This window comes from Ochlerotatus camptorhynchus, unplaced genomic scaffold, assembly GCF_037179485.1.
Source record: "Ochlerotatus camptorhynchus isolate MF236.1 unplaced genomic scaffold, CSIRO-AGI_Acam_v1.1 ptg000344l, whole genome shotgun sequence".
NCBI lineage: Eukaryota > Metazoa > Arthropoda > Insecta > Diptera > Culicidae > Ochlerotatus > Ochlerotatus camptorhynchus.
Genome location: NW_027040832.1, coordinates 581,424 through 606,538, shown reverse-complemented (window position 1 = coordinate 606,538; position 25,115 = coordinate 581,424). Strand labels below are relative to the sequence as shown.

The 25,115-nt window shown below is 38.1% G+C and overlaps 1 protein-coding gene across 2 annotated transcripts in view; it reads right to left on the bottom strand.

Annotated features, from left to right (window-relative positions):
• Window positions 1-2,880: 2,880 nt before the first annotated feature.
• Window positions 2,881-25,115, bottom strand: part of vib (phosphatidylinositol transfer protein vib) — an 80,449-nt gene continuing 58,214 nt past the window's right edge. The window contains exons 4-8 of one of the 2 annotated variants that reach the window (XM_065231206.1): window positions 24,141-24,292; window positions 21,995-22,072; window positions 13,662-13,771; window positions 13,406-13,585; window positions 2,881-3,663 (exon numbers count right to left, since the gene is read on the bottom strand). In XM_065231206.1, coding sequence (XP_065087278.1) covers window positions 3,525-3,663; window positions 13,406-13,585; window positions 13,662-13,771; window positions 21,995-22,072; window positions 24,141-24,292 — 659 coding nt within the window. In that variant the 3' untranslated portion in view covers window positions 2,881-3,524. Of the gene's footprint in view, window positions 3,664-13,405; window positions 13,586-13,661; window positions 13,772-21,994; window positions 22,073-22,621; window positions 22,700-24,140; window positions 24,293-25,115 lie in introns of both variants that reach the window. The other variant, XM_065231205.1, reaches the window with a different exon arrangement.

Here is a 25,115-nt window from a genome sequence, read left to right as displayed (position 1 = left end):
ATTTTTGGTATTGATTCAAATACATTATTCGGTTAATTTAAAGAAAAATATTTTTGAATCAACAAACCGGTTGTAGAGTCAATAATCTGTTTGTTGATTCTAAAAACCATTTGGTTAATTCAAAAATATGTTTTGTTGAAATAGTGATACAATATGTTTGAATCAATAACAAAATACATTAGGCCCTGAAACAAAAATCCATTTTTCTACGTGTATGGATTGTATATCAAATCTGTACCTCCTGATATTATGCTTGCCAAGAATATTAGTGTCCGAAGTGAAATTCAGTGCTAAACCACTATCTTTCGTCAATTGACATTGTTGACAGCACGCAGCAAGGATCGTAACTGCGGGTAATCCGCGTAAGTACTTGCATTTTTCTCAGGCACTTTTGATCTAACTGCAATCACTCTATCATACTCGAAATGTGTCACGACCAAATTGACACAACGACGCCCCATACGCTCTCTGACCAAAGCGCAGGGAACCACTTTCATCTTTATATTTGGCCCGATTCTGAGAAAATCAGTCATGATTATTCAGTGAAAAATGTTGTATTTATCTTCAGGCGAACTTTTAGTATAAGAAATCTGATTAATAAATTGAGCCATTTATGTACGAAGTACGTTTTATCGAAGACAACAAATCAAGAAGGCTGGCAACTTTGCCAGAATCCAAGCGACAGATATAGTAGCGCTGCGCTTGAGTGAATGTGGAAGCAACGCATAGAAAAATGAGCAAATACACAAACCCTTCGTCTGAGGATGTAATCTTTGCTATCAAATTCGTTCGAAGCATTTACCTTTGAGCGGCAGATGACGCGATTGTACCTGTCTCATAGCGTTCGTATGAGGAAATGGAAGAGTTGCCAGTCTTCTTGATTTGTTGTCTTCGGGTTTATTCAATACTACCGAGCTCAGGAGAATGAAAATTGGACGTATTTGCATGTTTTGTAGGGGTGACCCCAAACTTACGATCGGAAGGGTATTTATTAGTTTATTTGTTTGACAGGTTCAATGTAATCATAACGATGGTTTGCTTTTCAAACCAGCAGTGGAGCGCTACATTGAGCCTGTTGATGTTGATAATCAAAACAATAAATAAATCAAGTAGATGACCCATCTTGCCCCACACCCATCCTTACCCTACACGCTATTTCAAAACTACTCAAATTTGGGTGGAATCCACCCAGATCGGTCAAAACTGAACCTACCCAAAAATGGATAAACTGTGTTGGGAGTGACAACTTGACAAATGCACAACATTGACATGAAACCGATCGACGTTGTTCATTTGTCAACTTGTCACTCCCAACACAGTTTACCCATTTTGGGTAGGTTCAGTTTTGACCGATCTGGGTGGATTATACCCAAATTTGGATAGTTTTGAAATAGCGTGTACTCTAAATGTGTTTCGTCTTCTTTTGATAATGAGCAACAGCGCAAGTAGGCGAACTCAATTCAAGGAAATGGGACATTCGGGTCAATGTACTTCAATCGAAGAGCACACATACATTGCACATACAAAGAAATGACATTACACATACTACAGACACAGGCAATCACCTAGATGCTACAGAACAGAAGTGGAAAAATCCGAAAAGAAACAGGTTTTCTCGATTTTCATCCTATATTGTCTCAATTTAGATTTGTTCAAAACATATAAGCTAACTGCTGTAACAACTGTATCATCTCGTCTGTACGGCGAAGACAAGCCAAACCATCTGTTAATATGCGAATTCACTTCAAAACACACAGCTATACTTTCGTTATAATATATATATGATCAAGAACAAATAGATGTCGGTTAATGTTGGTGCAACTTCCCAGAGTAGTGAGGAAACATTGCTCAACCGGACTGTTAACACTGAGAACTATTTTGTTTCCTTTTGCTGATTACTGTTGATTCTGTAATACTTTCGACTAGAGTGTGTAAATAGTATTTACATAGATATATCTGTAAAACTTTGCTTTTATGCTGAACAGTGTGGTATACAGTATTTGGTTGAATTTGTTCGTTTCTTTATCGTCTAAAAAGAAAGAAAAATATGGAAAACCAAAACAAATACTTACCAAACAGAATGAGAACGATGAAGCTGTCAGTGTAGAAATCAGGTGAAAACGGTGATCAAAATAATACTACGTGTATAAACGCCGCCAAGCGCACGTATCCACCCCCTGTTGTGAGTGTGTGATGCGCGAGCAAAAGGAACAGTAGTATGGATATGAATCGAAACAAACGCCAAACACAACCGACAACTTTTTACTCGAATTCCAATTTTAATTCAATAACATTGACCAAGTTTATTGGAACAAAGTCTAATTCATGCTTTTGTCTCCAATCTTCTGTCTAGATGTAATCTGTTGCATACCGGGAGGAAAGAACATATCATACAAAACGGAAACAGACAGTAACTAACGAATCGATACAGCCAGACTGTAACTATTCTAAAGGTTTCGTTTTTCGTTTCTGCCGCAGCCGTCTTTCCTACGTTAGTTTTTGCTTTATTTGCCATTTCTTTTTCTTTTTTGGCTGCTATACCGTCATAATTTTAATGGAAAGAGTTTGCTTAGTTAACTTTGCCCTAACAGAGAATTGAATCTACAACGCGCGCATCTCATCCGATGGAACCATCACACGATTGGACTACAATAGCTCATCGCACACACGCTTTCTTCTCCCTATTTCAGTGCATTTGCTTATTTACTCACGCACGCCTTGCTGCCGGGAATTAGTCGGTCTTGTATGCTATTATTTTAAATATTAGGTTTTCGTTAAAATCAAAACATGATAGAAAAAAAAAAAACTAATCAAAACTTATTGGTGTACACGTGTTTGTGTATGACATGTGAACTAAATATCAGGATAAAAACACGAGGGAACGTTTATCATGGGCGTGATTGTATTAAATTAGTTTCGTTTTAAAAACAAATTTGACTAAATCCAGCATGGACTGTTTTCATTCTCATTCAACTTAAATAGTGCTCTCTGCATAAGTAAGGAATAAACTGGATCCTTCCATTCTATAGACTGTTATATTCTATTTATAGGTGTTTTCTGATTTCTTTTGTTGTTTTGCTTCATCACCAGCAGGATTTAAATATTTTGTTGTTTGTTTGTTAAAGTTTTGCATCCATCTCCGCTACTCGCTACGTGCTTGTTTTGCATTATCTTAAATATAACTTCTTTGCATATGTTCTAAACTTCATCCACGCTTTCTAAATGATGCCTAATTAGTTGCTTTTCGTGTGTTTTTGTTTCTTGTTTTGTAAGTGTCTGTGTATCTAAGTAGATTCCTGCCTGTCTATCTGTGTATGTGTGGTGTACCTATTTGTAATTGTTTTATTGTATAATTACTGTTGTTTTCCGCCTACGATTCAACCACGATTTAGATTTTATTATTTTGTTTCTCCAAGACAACTGTCAATGTTTATAATATCCGGTATCCATTGTATTTCCTTCCCTTTATGCCAAGTAACCAGAACCAATTAGTATGACTCCCCCCAAAACATGCTAGCAGACGTTTAGTCCGTTTCGGCGCGCATTCCGCGAACCTCTCCAACGTGGCGTTGTTTGTCCAGTTCCTCTTTGGTCTTGTCCTCCAGCTCACGAATGTCCTCCATGGTTAGCCCGTGCCAGCTGTCCATCCAGCAAAATACTTGTCTGCAAAGAAAAGTAAAACGTAATGTACTGTTGGTCGGAATAAATTCATTTCCCGGTGGGTTTGCCATTCAATTAAAAGCAAAACGAACTTCATAGTGGTATTTATAATGACAAACGTTAAAGTTTATTTCGCAGTGCTGTGATAAATATTCGATTAATTAAGTGTGAAATTGTGCTTGTGCCACGGTAGAATTGATCCTACGCGTACCCCGTAGTGATCATTTAGTGGATAGGTACATAGGAGAACGGTTGCTGCTGCAGCTGGTTCTTGTTCAATCTGTGTTTTTTTTTTCCTTCGCCCGGCATGCTATTGGCAATTTTGTTTTATGTCCGTGATCATTCCATCTGGGAAAATTTTCCTCATGCCATAATAATGATATTTTTTCTTAAACTGCGATCTAGAAAAGTTGTCTCAGAGTTATGATTCTTTTCCTATGTCTTCTGTAACACCTCAATTACAGAAGATTCTATTCTTGAGAGGAATGGAGCCAGTGCTGAGATTTGTCATTGTCATTGACAGACTTTCGCGCGATATTGACAAAATTGTTCGTCACATAGTCACTGACAGACTTGATCCTCAAAAAAACCTTCGTCAAAATCTCATTCATTTTTTCGTCAATGACAAAGATTCACCTGGTAACAAAAAGTGTAATTTAGTACATTCTGTGTCACATTATTGTTATCCAAGTAGCTCAGGACGTAGATACTTGTTCACTTAAATGGATCCATGTAGTTGTTTTGCTCAAGTCATTTAATTTTGTTACAAATTTAGCTAATAAACAAATCTGCACATGTTCGTCACTGACACCATTGTCATTGACAATTGACATGGTTTGCATTGACTATGACTGTTAGCTAAAATGAGTGACCAAAGCAGAATTGTCAATATCACCGTGTACTGTCGAGATTTTGCAGCACTGAATGGAGCAAAGTAAAAATACGACCAGAAATACCTTTTATTAATATACTCATGGCTAACTTAGATCTATGTACATTGAATTCTAGACTGCAGTTCTTTATGTTGCTAAATGCATCGCTTCATATATATCCTATATCTTCTAATATTGCTGTCTTAAATCGGTACTTTGAACATTTTTCTCTGTGCCTCTATTTTGCGATCTAATAACAAATTTGTGATCTGCAGAGTGAGGAAATGGAAGTTAGAATTGGAACGTACTCTTGCTTATTCAATTCATACTTACAGGGCTGGTAGTGCTGATGCGGTGTAATAGTAGTGACTTTAGTGACTAAAATTACGGAAATAGTGACCAAATAGTGACTTGTAAATAATTAATAAGTAACCATTTATATGGTAACTTAGAAATTGAAATACGGTTTGATATTGAAATAAACTTTTTTCTCACAACGGAATCTCCTGTGAAGTGCTTTTGAAGTGATTTGAATAGTTTACTTTTGCTTACGTTATACATGATACCTAGCAAATAGTAAATCCCATTTTTTGTATGAGCTTGAATTTGATTTTGCGTTTGAAATCTTTAAAATTTTGATATATCTAGGTTGATAACTTTGATAATTCGCTAAGAACTTTTCACAGAATTTCTTCAGAATGTTCTCGAGAACTTTTTTAGAATAATTTTCCAAATAAGCTTTTACAAAAATAATATTGCATTCTTGAAATTCATTGCCAAACAATCAACAAAATTCGTGGAAATAGATTGTTTTCGTAGTTGGAAATGCTTAACATCAAATATCAGAATTAAAGTGGACATTTGATGATGAGGAGATGAAAATAAAGAGTTGATAGTTCCGTTATAGTAAGACAGTGTGAAATTTGTATATTGAAAGTAGTAAGCGATAAAGGACAATTTTGAGGAAGGTACGAATCGAGTAGAGAATCTCCTTTAGCAAGCTCATCCGTTAATGAGGGATGGTGAGGGGTGTTTCCCCCTGCCACCACTGGCAAAAGGAATGATCACCGATTTGCTCATGTACCTCCGATGTGCGAAAACAGTTCTATCGATTGTTTCACACTCAAGTAGCCATCTGACGTAAACAACTACCCGTTTCGTACCTTTCTCAAAATTGTCCTTGCTCGCTGCTCCTTAGAATTTCCATGCAATTAACTTCAGAAATTTAATCAATTTCTGGTTAGAATAACCTTGAACTGCTCTCCGGCATTCATTCCCCTCAGAATTCCCTTAGTATTTCCTCAGAATTCTCAGAACAAAAATCCATCCCAGAATAACTTTGAAACTCTTCTCAGAATTCCTTTGAAATTGAACCCTCAAAATTCGATTCCATTGGATTTTTTCTCGGAATTTATTTCGAACTTTTTAGAATTCTATTCTATTAACCCCAGAATTCTTTTAGAACTATCCGTACAGACCATTTTTGGAGTTCACTGGATTTTCATGGAATTTTCATCAAAGTTCCCTTAAGCAATATTTCAGAAATAATGTTGAATTCCTATTTAAATTCTTATTAGAATCCTCACCCAATTATCATAGAATTCTTCTCAGAACTTTCGTTAAAATCCACCCTCAATTATATTATTTTCAAAATTGTTTCGGAGCTGAATTTTGCGTCTCTAATAATTTAAACAATAACCAAAAGCGACGCTCGTATGTGATAAGCCAAGTTTAACTATATAGGTAAATCTGACTTAAGATTTAAGCGGAGATGAAGAAATCGGTTCTCAGAGCACTAAATTTTACATTAGACTTTCGTAGTCTGTACTTTGGTATTCTTCTCTGATATATCTTGGTGTCATCCCTAGAATCCTTTAAAATTCTCTTAAAATTTACTTGGGATTTTTAAAAGTTCTTAATCATCCTTGAAAGACTTTTGAAAATCTATCACAGATAAATCCCTTTGGAAAGTTTCCAAGGTTAACAAATTATTTTCTGGGGAAGGAGGTATATTTTCTGGGAAAGGTGATATATTTTCCCCAATTTTCAATCGAAATTGAAGGCATTTCCTAATAGTTTTCCTGGTGCTCTAAAGTTTTGCGGTTCACTGGTCACCCTAGTTAAAATTTTCAATTTTTTAACAGATATGTATATTTTGTTAAAACTACTGTAGACTTCCTTAGTGCCAAGTACTCAATTTTAACATTTTGTTGATATTTCTAAATTTCACTCTATTTTAGTAGTGAAAAAGTGATTTTAGTGACTATTTTTAGAGAAATAGTGACTTTAGTGACTTTTTGGTGTAAAAAGTGACTTTTTAGTGACTGGCTTCAAAATAGTGACCAAGTCACTAAAAAGTGATCTGCTATTAGCCCTGTACTTATGTTTCGATAACAAATTTATCATTTGTTTTATTTTTAAAAAGCATGAAAAATACCAGAATAAAGAATTATTGGAATTATTTTTTAAAAGTCACTATTTGGTCACTATTTTTGTAATTTTAGTCACTAAAGACACTATTATTACATCACATACCCTTTACCAGCCCTGCACAATAGGCAGCATGACTGCGCCGTCGTCATCCGGTCGGCATCGACTTGCACTGGTATGAAAAGTCAAGTAGCGCTAGTTGTTCTTTCACAACAATCCAATTCAATGCTGGTCGGAGCACATCTTGGTATGGTGTGAATGCTGTCATATACTTGCAACTAGGAAGGCTCTGACAAAAAATACTCCAAAAGGGAGGGAGAGTGGCCATCGCTGCGAGGCGGAACATCAGCTGCCAGGCTACTACCAAGCTTCCAGCTGAAAATTATCGAAGCCATCGGAATTGAGGTGAGCACATCGCTTGGTCCAATCACCATCATCGCGGTCTACTGCCCCAAGCAAACCAACATTAGGGACGGCTCGGCCACAGACCTCCCAAGAGACATCATCAAGCTTACACGACGGCGGCAAAATTTCGTCATCGCTGGCGACCTGAACGCCTGGGGCAATAGTCGGCGAAATCAGAACGGCACAATATTATACAACGATCTGCAGCAAGCCCACTACAACATTCTGTGTCCGAACACTCCCACCCGGTTGAGTCGATCCGGAGCTCATGCCACCATCGACATCTTCATCAGCAACATTGGCGATAACATCTCCCAACCTATCGCCTATCAGGAACTGAGCTCGGACCACTATCCGGTGGTGGCCGAAGTAGGTTCCTCGGCCAATAGGTTTCAAGTTTCCCGGCGAAATTACCATCGTGTCAACTGGCAGCAGTATCAGCGCTGTGTGAACACAGCAATCGATTACGACGTCCTACCGGAGTCGTACGAAGAAGTCGATCAGTGTCTGCAAGCCATCGAAGAGGCGATATCCCGTGCCAGGGAGCAGCACATACCAGCATCCAGACAGGTGAGTCATACTCTGAACCTTGACAGCCCAACCAAAGATCTTATCAGGCTCCGTAGCACCATTCGTAGGCAGTTCCAGCGTTCTGGGCTGCCCCACTTGAGGACCAATGTCAATAGGCTAACCAAAAATAATCCAGGCCAGGATGGTGGAACTCAGAAATAACGATTTTACCAAAAAGATTCGCTCTCTCCCAGATTGTGCAAAACCATTTTGGAAGATGATCAAAATTTTGAAAAATAAGTCGAGACCGATCCCTTTGCTTTCCTCTGTTGACCACTTAGACCCATCCCTACTGATAACCCCAGTTGAAAAGGCCAATGCTCTTGGTCAACATTTTGTGATTTGTGGTGAACCCCCATGGGCCTGCCGTACTGGAGGCAATGACTAGAGTCGCTGACACCCCCGTAGTAGTGCATGATCATAGTAGAATATCGGTTGATGAGGTGAGAGCAGCTCTATTAGAAGTACTAAAAACATGACGGCTGCGGGTATGGATGGTGTAGTCAACCTCGAGTTGAAAAACTTGAGTATTGACTTCTTCAACCATTTTAGCGTTATCTTCAACAAATGTTTGGAGCTTGGCTACTTCCCTGCATGCTGGAAGTTAGCCAAAGTAATTCCAATAGACAAGCCTGGCAAAGATCCTACCAGTGCCAAAAGCTATCGCCCCATCAGTCTCTTATCCTCCATCTCGAAGCTATTCGAAAAATTGATACTCAGCCGTCTGCTGGTGTTTTCAAATGATAATAACATCTTTCTCAAAGACAGTGTTGGGAAAATATCAAAAAATCAAATCTCACCAACGCCCAAGATCACGCTTGATTTTCGTAGACAAAAATCAACAAGCAAACAACTGCGGTTGATTTTGCAATGTGATAGCGCAGCTTGGAATATCAAGCTAACAAAACTCACCAACTGCAAATTTCACCAAACTGTGGTGAGATTGAGTTTAATGATTTTTGCTTTACACCCGAATACAACCAAAATTTCCATAACGGCTTGCAGCAGTCGCTTCGCGTCTACCATCGGTGAAGATTAAAAAGAGATAGCAAACTATGATTTCTCTTTCTAAGAAAACGATGTGCAATGGAATCATTTTTGTGTCCAGTCAACTCTCAGCTTGATGTTTGCACGTTGTGAATAGTCTCGCAATATCAAATGAGCTTATAAAATCAATATCAAGCATGATATTTTGTTCCAATATTACGCGTGATATTGCGAGCCCATGAGAGCGGAAAAATATCAATTGATTTCTGATTTTGCCAACACTGCTCAAAGAGCAATTCGGGTTTAGGAAAGGCCACTCTACCATCCACCAACTCGCACGGATTACTAACATCATCAAGCGGAACAAGTCCGTTTCCAATACATCTGCCATGGCATTGTTGGACGTCGAGAAGGCGTTCGACAATGTCTGGCATGATGGTCTAGTGTACAAGCTGCATCGATACAACTTTCCGATCTACCTCGTGAAGATCATCAAAAACTACTTGTCGGGCAGATCATTCCAGGTCTACTTGAACAATGTCCCCTCTGATACGTTCAACGTTGATGCAGGGGTCCCTCAGGGTAGCCTGCTTGGGCCTATCCTATTCAACATTTTCACGTCAGTCGTTCCTCCTCTGCCGGGTGGTGGTATCCTGTCTATCTATGTTCGCAGATGACACCTCCATCATCTATAAGGGTCGAGTGATCCGTGCTCTGGCGAGTAAACTACAATCAGGCCTGGATGTTTTGTCCGACTATTTTAAGAGCTGGAAGATTTGTATCAATGCAGCTAAAACACAAACCATTCTGTTTCCACACTCGTATTCACCTCGGCTTGTTCCGCCTGCTAACGTCAAGATCCATCTTGATAGCACTCCCATTGAATGGTCGAGTGAAGTAGTCTACCTTGGTCTCACCCTTGATAGCAAATTGCTATTCCGATCCCATGTGGACAAGACATCCACCAAGTGTAACATCTTGATCAGGTCGCTCTACCCTCTCATAAACAGGAAGTCCACCATGTCCCTCAAAAACAAGCTTGCTGTCCACAAGCAAATCATTCTGCCGGCTATTGAGTATGGTATGCCAATCTGGGAGAGTTGTGCTAAGTGCCACCACTTAATGCTTCAGAGGATCCAAAACAAGATCCTCAGAATGATCCTTAACAGTCCACCGCGAACTCGTAATTCTGATATTCACCACCTGGCCAATCTTCAAACACTCGAGGAGCGAAAGACTTCCACGGTGGAAAGGTTCAGAGTTGCCTGTCTGCGATCAAACCACCAGATCATTCGTGATTTGGCAACCTAGTTTAAGGAGTTAGGTGTTCAAGTAGGTAGGTTATCAACTTTTTAAATTCAAACCAAAACAATCCCACAAAGGGTATCCTGTAAATTAGCGCTAAACGCAATCATCACATTAGAATAACCAATTAACTAGAACAAAGATGAAGAGCCAAAGGCTAACCAATTGAAATGTTAAACCAAATGTTGAAACATAAAAACCTAGAAAATAAACGTAAATTTTACTACTACTACTCCAAAAGGGAGGGGCCTAATTAGCTATTCTGCAAGTTTTATACAGACTCTAATTCAGTGAACGTGATCAGTTGCAATTCCATTAGCTGTGGGGACTGTCGTCACAACTAAATTGAAAGACCCAGAAAATGGACGGGACATCGGAATGAGAAGTATTACCATCGGCAACAACATCCTTCGAATGTTACACAGCTACAATGATCACCTGCGTAATGCTGCTGCCAGGAAAGCCAACTGAGCACGCTGTCTCTGGAGATACCAAAGTACACTAGTTTGTTCGCTTCGATCCAAGATGGCAGTTTAATTAGCGACGGAGATGGTTACCACAAATTTGGTAGGACCCTGAAGGACGCGGACGTTGGAGACTCTCTGAGTAGCTTCACCGTCTTTAGGGCGTTCCACTGCAGTCGTTCCGTTAGACTGACTACAACATTGGTGTAAGCACGCCATCCCGAAAGTACCAGCATGTAAATTTCTTGGATCCCAAATGGCCTTTTTCAGGGCTACTCGATTTCTACGCTATAGAATTTCTTTTAAGATCTCTAGATGGTGGGTAAAACATATTCACAAAATTTAAATATTTTTGAATCATAGAGAGAAATAACAGCAAAGAATCATCAATCACTGCCAATAGCAGTGTTCTGAAATTCAATATAAGCTTTGGGTCATTGAGTCCCCGTGAGAGAATAAACTTGCGTAAATCATCCAGCTCTAAACCTTCGTGCAGACGTCAATTGGTAGCACGTTTATGCATTTCGTGATAGTTCTCCATCCAAAATACAACAGCAATATCAACAAATATCGCCAAAATAAAAGGAGCGTCTAAAGGCAACAGAACCTATTCGTTCCGTACCCTCCAACTCCAACAACCGGAAACGGTCCTTTTCACTTTTCAGGGCCACCATTTGAAAACACAAAAGGCCCTCTTTTCAGAGCCAACAACCAACAAACAAACGACCTTTTTAAGGGCCACCAATTCAAATATAGAAGGAGGAGGAATACCATTTGGCGGAGCCAATTTCGCGGAATACCCCATTTTACGAAATGCCCCAGTTCGCGGAAACTCATTTCGAGGAATAGTCCATTTTGCCGAAACCCATTTCGCGGAAAATCTGGAATTGCATTTTAATGAAGTACTAGTCTTATGAATTTAAAAAAAGATTACGAATTCAGGATAAAGAACTGCTCATTTAAACAGGAAGGAAAATTCTCTTATAGTTTAAAAACCAGTTTCCCATATTTCAAAAAGCAAATGAAAACTCCAAGGAACTACTCTTGTTTAAAGGAAGGAAAATTCTTCTAAAGTATAAAAATTAGAATTCACATTTTGTTACATCCAAGTCAGAAGATCACTAGTTTCCCATATTTTAGAATGCACGGAAATCTCTAAAGAGCTGTACTTCCGCCAAATGAGTGTTTCCGCGAAATGAATTGCCACGAAATGTCGTACAACCGTGAATGAATTTAGAGTCGTGACATAGATATGGGCCCGGATGGGCAAGGGACGATCCTCCGGATGATTCGGAACATGAAGTGTTTCAAGTGTTTTGGAAAAAAAATCACGGAGCTCTTGGATCAGTTTCGTGGATTAACCATTTTCATGGATGTTCCGAATCCGGAGAACCATTTCGTTGTCCCCAGTGTCCATATTTTGGAACCATGACTATATTCTGGCTAATTATGAACATGCGTGCTAGTTAATCAACATTATAGTTTTTAATCTACGTGTATGGATTTTACAATTTCGGATCTATTTGCAATCAAAATAATCTACAGACTCTAGGGATTCTAGTAGTAGCACAAGATTTGATATTAATCAACTAATGACTAAGCTATGTCACTGCAAAATTGCCGTTACACGTTTTTTGGAATGTTATTCATTAAACTCTCCTTGTTTGAACTTTTTAAAGCATTCAAAGTGTTTTTTGTTACCTCATATGTTAAGTTTACGATTTTCAGAGTTGGTTGAAAATGCTATTGAATATCAACATGAAGGGTAGGTTGATAGTTCCGCTAGAGTACGGCAGTGTATAGAAGGACCCTTCGCTCATTTTCAACTTATATTCTATTTTCATACTGCCGTACTCTAGTGGAACTATCAACCTACCTTCTTCAGAACTTTCTCTAGCTAATAAATTATCACACTAAAGCTTCATGTTGATAATAGATAGCATTTCCAACCAACTCAGAAAATTTTGAAGACAAAAAAGATGTTTTAAATGTTACTTCAAATTTTGATCGGATGTGAACCCCAACTTCCCCTACCTGGTGTGTTAGGCAAAAACAACCAGATTTTGATAAGTTTATGCTTGATTCCTCAAAGTAAATGGTCTTAGTTTCTGTAGTATATCGAATGAAATTAAAAATTGAGGCCTCTTGCTTAGTAGATTGTTCGATCTGAACTCCAGGACGATTTGGAGTACCTAGAGCTAGAATATCTTGTATCCATGGAAAACGATCGTAAGTGATGCGAATATTCATACTCAAGAATCCGGCTTGGAAACATTTCACTGCTAGAGACTATATGATTTTGTTTGGGCATGTTTTGTTAGCTAAGGGCATGGCGCAAGCACTGGGTAATTTTATCGATCATATTATCTGAACGATTTAGAAGGCTTAGAATCATAAGTCATGCGAACGAATCTTGAATGATAAATCTAGATTTTATGAACATGTTTGAACATTTTTTAATGTCAAGAATTAACACTCCAGAATAGTTTGGATGACCTAGAACATCCCAAAACAAATGTTGCTGTTATTTGGGTTTTTTTAAGTGATTTTTGATAAAAACTACAAAACAAATTTAATTGTGTAAAATAAATCCCAGAAGGGTTAAGACACTGTATTTCCAATACGGAGACAACGGGTTCAATTTCCTGTTCAGTGTAGAAAACAACTTGCTGGGAGTAGACATGAGCTCGTTAGTTCTAGAACATAACTTACCGGTGGAAAATCGTGAACAGTCTTCGCTCTGATTTCTGGATGAAGTTTTCTATTCTCGATTGTAGCCCAAACCACTTGAACTCGCAGGTGACGAGCTTGTAGCAGGTCATCACCGGCTGAACCTTTTTCTTCCAGTCCGGACCGACCAGCGGTCCTCGGCCAGTTTTCACCGATTTGAATCTACGGGTAAAAGAAAAGGGATTAATCACACATTTCGTCCTGCTGACTTTTATCAGTTCCAGTGAGGACACAGTACTTAGTAGGATCTTCGGTCTCTCGGTAGTCAGCGGGAGTCACGGGATCGTTGGCAATGTCAATGTACAGCACCTCACGCTGTTTCAGCTTCTCTGGCGGCAACTCATGAGCCTGCGTTTGCATAGGGAGAAACACACAAAGTTGATGGAATAAAGACAAAAGAAATACGATTAAATATCATTTCACTATCGAGAAAAGTTCTGCGGCCGTGGCAACGACCGCAACCCAAATAGGTACAAGGTTGGTAGAATATAATGAAACTAGAGGGATGCTTAATGAACAATGTTTGCTTTAGTGAAAGGTGTAGAAATTTTGATTAGTAAGCGTGCAAGCAAATTGATTAAATGTATCGATTGAAGTGTGAATTTTCAAGTGCGACTTTTATGTTCAGAGAAGCATGCAGAATTTGTTGGACGTGAAACGATGGAACTGTACACATGTGTTGGAAATTGAGGAAGGTATTGAGCGATGGAAGAGCATGAAGTTTTTAATATTTATATTACACTAAAATACTTATATATTCAGAAAAGAAGGTTTGCTAAGCACTCGCCATTACATCTGTACAACAACAAAATGTTTCGTATGTAGGGTATCCTGATTGGATTGGTAAAAAATAGTAAAAAAAAAGGTAAAAAGTGTCGAAGCCGTCATTTTCCTATGCATTAAATTGGGTTCTTTGAGGGTATTGAGGTAAATTCATTTTCGTAATCTGCATTGAAATTGGTATTGAAATCCAAAATTTAATCAATTTTGGTACACTAGAACTATTTTAAATTAATGTGATTACATTAGCAAAAATCACCAACTTAGCGCCCCTTGGTGGGAATTTGTATGGGAGTGAACTGTCAGTTAGTTAGTTTAGGGTCAAACTAAATGAATCTTGATTTAAATATCTAAATGAAAGTCTATGCGTTCGGAAAAAATATCGTTGTGCTCAGAAAATGGAGCTCTTTGAACCGATTTTTTTTTAATTAAAGAACTCAATTGTACATGATTTCAAATCAAATACTTTTAAGTTATTTTAGATTTTTACGTAAATAGCAACTTGTTTATTCCATTACCATTGTTGCCTCTGGCGCTGGAGGTCATATAAAGAATATATTGGTTGAAAATATTTTCATAAAGTTACGCTGAATGAGATAAGACAGATAACACAGGGTTGATGGCGTTATTGTCGTCAACGTCAGCGTAACGGCAATAACGTCATTAACAACACTGTTCAACGTTTGGCAGCAAAACTGTAACTGCCTCCCTGATGATGAATAAATAACTTTAAAGTTCTCCCACTGGCGCTAGTGAACATGTGAACTTCCTGTATATATATATATTATGTGCTGACCATCTAGGAAATTACTGGTTGAAGGAGAAATTAGTTCAGAGTTATCTCACTACGCAGCGCTAGAGTGCATATTATTTTCTAGTTGCTACACCCAACCGGGAAATGTAAGATTCTATTACAGATTTGCATGAAAAGTAAAGCTTGCTTCAGATAGAATTGGAACAAAAACAATTGCCTGTATTTCAATTATTTATTATTGAATTCAAGATCTTTTTTATACAAATGTAGCGTTTTCTTCATACTTTTAAAAAATACGGATAAAATTATTCGTCACGGTTTCGAAGTAATTCTCGAATTTTTCCTGTAACACGGCTCATTAGGCGGCGCACACCTTCTTCGTGCATCGTTTTAGCTATCTTATTCCACCAGGTCTTCATCTGATTGATGTCTTTGACAACCTTTCCCTTTGCCTTGAGTCTCCTCTTCATGATTGCCCAGTATTTCTCAATAGGCAGTTGGGTGGGTTAAGGTTTTTCGGAACAAACTGGACCCCTTTCTCTGAATACCATTCTTGAACGACTTTGCTGTAATGACAGCTTGCCAAATCTGGCCAAAACATTACGGCAAAAACAAATTTAAATTTGGCTGGAACATCCCCCCGAGCCGTTGCCAAGTAAAATTTTTGACCTGGGATTTGCCCGAAGTCAGCCTTGACATAGGTTTCATCGTCCATCAGAAGACACCCGTCGAACTTGGTCAGCACCTGGTCGTATAGCTTCCGCGTACGGATTTTGGCCACACTATTCTGTTTTATGGTCCGATTTGGCTGTTTGCTAGCTCGATACGACTTGATTCCTTCCCGGAGTCGAGTTCTCCTCACGGTACTATGGGCAGCACCGAAATTTCTGGCCAAATCACGGTCCGACAGATTGGGATTCCTCTTAATCGTCTTCAAAATCTTACCACGCAGTTTCCGGTCGACAGTTCTACTCCGACGATTGGCTTGAGGCTTCCGAATCGTCGTCAATGTTTCCTTATACCGTTTGATAACGCGCCATACGGTATTTCTGGGCAATTTCAGCTGTTTCGCTAGCCTAGATGCAGACCACAATGGATTTTCCAAATAACTGTGCACAATTTTTTCCCTTCTTTCGGCTTCCATGTTGATTGTTTACAAAGTACAGTCGATTTGCGGAATGTCAAAAATACATACGTGAAGCTGACAAAATTCCCGACACGTGGGCGCCAAGAACTTCCAAATCCGTCCACCAGGAGCACCACAATATGAGCAAAAGTTTGTTCCAATTCTAAATGAAGCAAGCTTTATGCAGAATATGCAATGTTTCGCGATATGTACACCTATAATTTTGTCACCGAAAGGTTTTCAACACTATTTTGTAATTTTTATGTTAGCTTATTTTTCGAACAAAGTTTGTTTCCCTAAATGCATTGCGCCTAAAAAATCATCTCGTGTAGGTTTTATAAAAAAAATATACATTCTGGAAAAAAATATGCATTCTGGAAAGTCCATTGCAATGCATTTGTTGTATGAAACATATGCAGATGACGTAATAAATCCAACCTTACATTGGATGTAAGAGAAATTTGGTTTGCGTGTATATCTCGAGAGCCTGAACATCTAGCAAGTTTCCGTCCTCGGCAAAGATGTTCAGGAGCTCAAACCGTTCTGGATAGTGGTACGTTCCCAAGTAACAATTTTGGTTTTATGAGGGTTCTGTAGACCATGATTTAGACTTGTAGAATGCTATAAAACCTCTATGAAGCTTGCAATGTTACTTGGGTTCAAAATGTTCTCACTACACAGCGCTAGTGTATGTGATGTGGTATGTGATCGTCCTGCACTGCGCATACGTCAAAAACTTGTAGAAAGCTACTGCCTCTGGCAAAGCTCTGTAGGAATTTGATATAATTATTTTCAGAACAGGGATGACAATCGATGTCTAATACCATATGGGAATCTATGATGGCAGCCTCCGGTTTGCGAAAAGGCTGTATGTATCGTATAATATGAATATTTTTGGAACGAGGTAACGTGTAGAGTCAAGTATTTAAAATTTGATTAGTTTGGAATCCAAGGTGGCTATTTCCGGTTTACATATAAACTAAGTAGAACTTGCAATATGTATATTTGAGAACGGGAGGCACATGAAGAAGCCGGAATTAGATGTCTCACATCATGTTGTGATCCAAGATGGCTAGTTCCAGTTTGTGAAAAAGCTGGAATTCGATTCCTGACACCTTTTTTGAATCCAAAATGGCGACTTTCAATTTACAATTTACAAATAGATATTTTACAATCTGAGTATTTCTAGTGCGAAAGCGAGGAGACGAAACGTAGAGGCTGGAAATCGAAGACGTCATGCATCGATTCCGGTCTTCTACTGTGACAAAGATTTGTTTTTAGTTAGGTAGGTTCCAATTTAACACATTGTAGTTTCATTTTTATACCTATGATCTTGAAATTTTTTACCTAGGGGCTGAGTAAGGGGGTTGGGTTTTTGATTAGTCTTTACCCACTAAATGACACTGATGAAGACTGCACATTGTAGTCGAAATACGTATCCGTCATAGATACAAAAAAAAACTCAATCCCTACTCTGCCATCCATTTGTTACAATTTGTTACCCCTAACCTCGAAATAGCCGCGAGTAATCGACCCCCACTTTACTAACTTTAGTTTTAAGTAATTTTGTTATCTAAACAATGAATATCGGCTCCGCAAAACTACAGCAAATGAGCCTGGAAAAATAAATAGATACCAAAATTAATGAGGTGGAATTAAATGGAAGATTACCTTTATTTTTTGCTGTAAATTTGATGTTCTTTCATTAAATCAAGTCGAAAGAAAAATTGAATATTTTTCCAAAAACTTCAGTTTTTCAAAAAAATCATAACTTGTTTTTTCCATCATGACCTATAGTGAAATAGATGTCATATTTTATCCCCTAAAACATATAAAAAATATTTTTTAAGGACACTGATTTTTAAGAAGAGCTTTGAGTGGGTTGGTTTATTTCCTTTAAATTCCGTTATAATTGCTTATCTTTTAACAGATACGCGTATTTCGTATACTACTTGCAGACTTCATCAATGCCTAGTACTCAACACAATTAATAGGTACTAAAAATCAGCAGGCATCCACTCCTATGTCACAATTTACCTAACCAGGTACCTAAATTCAGTCTCCAACAGGTAGGGGCATGATACGATGCGTTGTTTTAGGTAACATGCTAAAAAGTCTCGAACATCCGTTGCCTTGATCTCTACTAAGCAATGTTGATGGAATATGTTTAAATATTTCTAAACTTTCAGCTACGTCTAGTTTCCAAGGCGAAGATACAGTCCGCAGGATATTAATGTTATCTTTTGTCAAATTGTGCCCCTTTGTAACGATATGTTCTGCAACCTTGGTTTTAAATTCATAATTAAGTCCTTTATCCATCTCTTTGTTAGCCTTTTTTACCTCTTCGATGTGTTCCTTAAACCTTGTTTCCAAAGTCCTTTTCGTCTGACCAATGTAGATTTTATTGCAATCTGGACAAGAGATTTTATAGACTCCGGCTTTCCCTAAGACATTTATTGAATCTTTTGTTGATCCTAACAGTGACTTCAGCTGATTGCCACTGCATTTTCTGCGGATGTCACAAAGGAATCTGTAAAGAGTGTGCCTTCTCACCATTCTGAACCATCTTCACTTCGAATGGACACATTGCTACACCAAAAATGACTCCTGAAGAGGAAATATATAATTATCTGGAGTCGGAGGATGATACCTACGCCAACTTGCGTCTCTTATCAGATTTACAGTCGTGGATGGTCACAACAATTCAACAATCAGCTCGCTTATCGGGCATTCTGTCACGCAATCCTAGACCATTGATTAAAACTACCCTAGCAGTGGACCTTATAAAACTTGTGAATGGACAATACTGGCACCAAAGTGGCAAAACATTCCTAACATTGTAATTTCTTTTCGTCAATCCCCTGTCGCAATATTGTCATTATGAAAATGCCATTAGCCTTGGAATAAAATCCAAGAAATTTCAATAAAATAATGGCTAAATTAGAGATCCGAAATGATTTCCAGTGTGCATTGATATGAATTTATTTATTGAGACCTATTTTTTCTGTAAAATTAAGATGATTCCATAAAATTCATTTGATTTCTGAACCAATCTTTTTTGTTAACTTGAATTATTCTGGAGGCGCATTTTTTAACGCTCATATAATCCCAATATACACGATAAATTTTCATGCGCATATGTTTTGGAAATTCTAAAAAGTCATATATTTTCTTTAAGATTTTCACTAATGTCGCCATGAAATAAACTTGATTGCATGGTGATCTTGACACCAACACTCAAACCTATTTTTACAATTGAAAATTTCCATATGAAAAAAAAAGTTTCAGCAGAACAGAACAACAACAAGCTATTTTTTTTCCTTTGGTTTGTTTTTATCCGTCGATCTTGTTTTCCGTGCTGAGCACCAATGCTACCGACGTGCCAGGAAGGCAGCTCCCACACCTGGACCCTACCTATCGGCCCATCAACTCATGAACCGGGGACCAACGGCTTTACTTCCCATCCGAAGGAAGGCGTGATCAGAGATGTTATGCCTCAGAACATCCCGGCGGGCGACTGGGATTGAACCCAGGCCTGTTGGGGTGAGAGAAATCACGCTTACCACTACACCACCGGCGCCGTTAACAAGCTAATTTATGGCGGTTGCTTTGAAGCAATAAAAATTAAATTGGATTTACTGATTTTCAACAAAGCGTAATAAAACTGCTTGAATACAATATTACTCTTAAAGAGGCTATGAGAACCTTTTGTAGAGTATGGGACTTTCTTACAAAAGATTTTAAGACAGCTTTATTGTGATTCTCAAACATGCTTTATAAACCTTATCAAGAGTGGTCCACTAAGCTGGAAGATGATCTTATAGCGGTTATCAAAAGGTTGTGATGGAGCTATTAATTTTATTGACGGTTTTATAAAATTGATCTCAAAAACCTCGAATAGAGTGCAATAAAACGACACAGGTGTAAATAAAAAAAAAAGGGGCCACACAAGATGATAGACCCTTCAAATGTTACGTTAGGTAGTGATTAATAAAGTAATTGAGAATATGTACCTCGAATTCATGGAGCATTGAAGAATAAAACAAAAACTAATATGTGGTGGTAAACTATAACGAACAAAGTTTGGTGCACAGGTAAACAAATGAGGCACGCGACGCCTCTGTGTTTATGATATTTTTGATTATATTCTAATTCAAAGCTTCATATTTCTTGAACTCAATTGTTTGAGATTCACGCATGTTTTAATAGGGTATACGTCCCTAACCTCGGTCTAATATGCAGCCATCGATTACGTTTTTAATCATAACTCATCAATGAATTTACCTGCAAACGATATTCTACTGCTAAATGGTATGCTTAGATATGCTTATCATGTCGTTTGCTATCAGAAACCACGAAAAGTTGAAAAACTTACTTTTTTTAAGACAATAACTCACGAGGGAAATGTATGTAATATGGGTCTATTGTCCCCAAATTGGGTCTATTTATGGATGCAACTTCGTCCTATCTTGTTTGATCCTCAAAAAAACGCTCTTGGTAACGTTTTCTGATGTATTTTTTTTTATCACTATCACTGTTAACTTAATGCTCTTCATTCCTCAAAACATTTCTTAGAGAAAATTTTACGAAAACTACATTAAATCACTCAATTTAAAAATTAAAAATTAAAAATTTCGCTTATCGTCTTTTGACCGCAGAATATCTAAATCAGAACATTGTGATGTTCATTATACAGGTTTGGCAGAAAAAATCTCCCTTCCTGTTCGTTCCTTATCATCCAAATGCAAAACAACATTGTTGACGTTACTCTTATTGCTATATGCTGTCAAATGAATTTCATGGGCCATAGTTAGGAACATAGAAAAGAAATGTGTCCCTAAAGTTGGGTCCATGTTTTACTTGTGAAAACGTTGTTAAACAATTAAAATAAACATAAAATATTCAAACAGCAACTGTAAGTTTTACGTCTAGTGTGTATTATCAGGTAATTCCAATCAATAAATGCCATAATCAGGCCATTTGATGATCGTCAGTCAACCTTCCCATCTTAACCTTATAAGTCATGGCGGCTAAAAACTCCGAACATTGTGATATTCTCAACCAGTTTTATTACTTACGAGAGCTGAAAATGTATTGAAATGTTGTGATATAAATTGATTTGTGTGTGGTACACATTTATCAACCATCAGTGATCAATATTTTCCTTATTTTTTGTGTAATATTCCTTAATTAATTATTTATTTGCGTGATAGGCCGAATGAAAGGACTAGACCCACATTACATACCGTAACCCTACATTCATCGAGTATTATCAAAAAAATAGTGCAAATTGACGATTTTCCAAATTCTAATACCGAAAATCTCCATGCTGTAAATCTGATTCAGCCACCACTGGCGGTGCGGCATCTGCCGGATTCGATGGTTAAAAGTGATCCGAAATTAATCCATAACTCCCTCCGATGATTTTCCAGGAATCTTGTGGGAATGTATCTAGTGTTTCTAGCGACGACATTGACTTAGGAATTCCTGCATCAGTTTACCTACAAAAAATACTCCTCGAAATCTCCTAATGACATCCCAAAAGTAGTTTGCGATGAATTATTATGAGTGAATTTTTAAAAGATTTTTATATATTCTGTTCTACGGATTTCAAAAGCCTACTGAACACTATCGTAAGAACACTACAGTTAGACAGACTAAAAACCGAAAATTGCCATAGATAAACATATACAAAGAAATTGTGAGTTAAAGTTGAATTCATTACAGAAAATGCAATAAAAGTTTGCGGAAATCAAGCTGAAATGCTTTAATAGTTAATATTACTATGTAGACTTTTAGTTATGTGTATGTAGGTTCTAGAGCAGTTAACGGAAGGCAAGCTACGGTTGCATGCTACAGAGTTCTACCAGAGAGTGCATAAGCTTCATAACACTACACTGCAATCACTCACATTGTTCTGATCACCGACATCGGCGACGTGCAGTGATTCGATACAGATGATGAAATTTTCCTTCATGTAGCCGGGATTCTTGATTGATGGTTAGTAGCATTTCAGATTCCACACCGTCCGCCAACGTACCATGTGCCAGAAGTCAGAGGCCAGACAGAAGACGTTTCCATTCGCGTCATTTCGCGGGATTTTTCCACACATGGTTCCATTCAAAAGGAAGGAAAGCGAGTCACACATACACACAAATGCACACAAACACCCACATCCAATCAAAATCACACATTCACAAGCGCCGGGACAGGAGGTTGATGTGATTAATGGACACAGCCACGGGGGCATTTATTTCGCACGATTGCAGAAGAAGGACGTTGCAGTTTCCGGAACCAGGTATCCACAGTTTAGGGTTTAGGGTTAGTTGGAAAAAAAATCACACACCAAAATCCACACCCCACCCAGATAGCAGCAGCGAGAGTTCAGATAGTGAGTATATGTGTTGAATTTTTTTTTTGGTGTTGGTTCGAAAATCATGTTTTAGGATGGAGGTTGATATTGTTCGCATGTAAAGAGAGCAGAGCAGAAAAAAGAAAAACAAATGATTAGATTTTTCACGTAGTCGGAATCACTTACGTTTTCCGTATTTTCGTCTCCATCGGCATGCAGCGTTTCCACCATCAGCATCATCTTATCCTTCATCCATTTGGGATTCTGTGTGTTTTAGGATTTTAATAAGTTTCGCTTTCGGTATACATTTGAATTGGGGATTAATTGTTTGGTATTATATTGGTTTTTGCGGGACTCGGAGATTAATTATGAGCAGTTCATTGACGTTGAATGATAAGTTTTCTTCTGGTTTTTTTAGGATTGAAGGAATGATCCCGAATGGACAGTTCAAAGAAAAACGTACAGAGAAAATGAGCTTTCATTTGCTTGGACTTGATTCGATGTACATAAAATATAACTTGTAATATTTTAATCAGTTTATGTTTATCACTAAAATTCATGTCTAAGCGAAGGAGGGGCATAGTGAGCTCGCTGTTCATTAGCGTTGGATTTCTCATGATTCAAAATAAATTAATTGGTCATTAATCATTACAATGGTGATATTGAACCTACTATCATTTAATTTGTATCGAACAATTAGAGGCAGGCCTGAACATACTCATTACAGATAAAATACTTATTTTCGAAATTATGAAACTATGAGATATTATAATAATAATTTGTATATATAAGATGCAAGAAGAGGAGGTAAAGTTTGTGTATGTCAATTTCGCTTCCATAGTGTTACAATTAGCGATTAGCTAAAACGAATAGTACTCACTCATGACGATTAATCATTACAGCTAAAATAGCTAATTATGACCCTCTGAAAGCGAAATTGACTCTTCTTGCATCTTACATATACAAATAATTATTATACTATCTCATAGTTTCAAAATTTCGAAAAGTAGTATTTTAGCTGTAATGAGTATGTTTAGGCCTAATTAGAGGTTTGGGACTGTAGTGCGGAATGCTCATTATGCCCCACCAGTTCACTATGCCCCTCTTACCCATACTGGGTGTAAAAATGTACGGTGGCAAAAGAAAACAGTTTCAATCTACAATAAACCGCATCTGATGAAGCAACTGATTTCCATCCAGTTCTCGAAAAAAGAAAAACAAAATAAATTTCAGGGAATTTCGCATCATCATTCACGATCATTAATATTTTCCACTGCATGCGCTATCTACACATTCACCACTTGTAAACCTAGCTCTTTAATATTACACACGCAACGCTCTAGCTCCGAATCAGCCTAGGAAGCTATACCAATAGCAAACGACAGGAAATTACTTCCAGATCATTTGCTAATTTAAAAAGCTCCCTCCTGGCGTGGCTGGTTGACTAGCATCCCACCCCCACTTTCGCTTCCCATCCAATAGTTGTACAAAGTATCCCAAACCCTGTCGTAGATATATGGGAGTCCCGATTCTCTCTGTACGTTTTTCAGTCCGGGTCATCGGAACCGAGGTGAGATGGAAATTTTGTCTTTTGTTTTTTTGCCTCTATAGGAAAGTTTGGTATATCCTTCCGGGAGCAAGGGCCCTCTTGTTCGCTGATGGGTAGAACACGCTGGGAATGTGATCAACTACGCTATATACATACGGTTATAACTGTCCGGCAGTAGGGGTATGCATTCCAAGCCTCTTCGTGCACTTCCAGGGATCCCTTGGGCGCTAGCAACCGGATGAATGCTGGGACCTTCGATGCCAGGTGATAGATTTTGTAGGTATACTGACCGGATGAGTATTTACCTCCTGCGAAAAGAAAGAGCAAAATTGAGGTTGAGTTCAATCTGTCGAACAATGAGCAGTTGTTCTAGGGAGGTGCAAAGGCTGAAAGTATCTCTTCTTATTTTTCTTCTTTGGTTTTATTACGTCTCTACTGGGACTTTACGCCTCTTTGGGCACTTCCACAGTTGTTAATTTAGCGCTTTCTAAGCCTGTATCATTTTTGCACTAGTGTAATTAATTAATTAATTTATCTTTATTAGGGAGGCTTTCAGCCTTGGGCTGGTTCGCCTCCACACTAGTGTAGGGTAACAAGTACAATCAGATTCTATAGCCAGAATCGAGATATTTTTCAATGCGAGAATTCCTAAATTAGACCGGGAATCGAACCCAGCCGCCTCCAGTATGGTCCTGCTTTATAGCTGCACCTTTACCGACTGAGCTAAGGAAGGTTGTGAAAGTCTCTCTACTGAAGATAAATAATTACAATAATTCTAGTGAAGTACGATATTCGCTCGATTACCGATTGGTTTTCAAACGTTTGATGGTTAGAAATTAAATGAACACGCAATCCACCAATATTTAAACACACTCAGGTCTACACGAGGGTTATCGGTTATGTATCTTATAAAAAAACAATCAAGATTGAGTACTTTTATATTGGACATTCAGTCCATCTCATGTGACCGAACTAGTTGCTTTGACCGTTTCCGATTTTAACCAAAATTGTCGGCGTTGTCACCCATTTACTATTACCGGCAACCAAAATTTAAACGTTACTTTCACTGTATTTTCCCATCAAAATACTTCGCTGATCGTATTTAAACGATTCCTTAGTCTTTAAGCATCA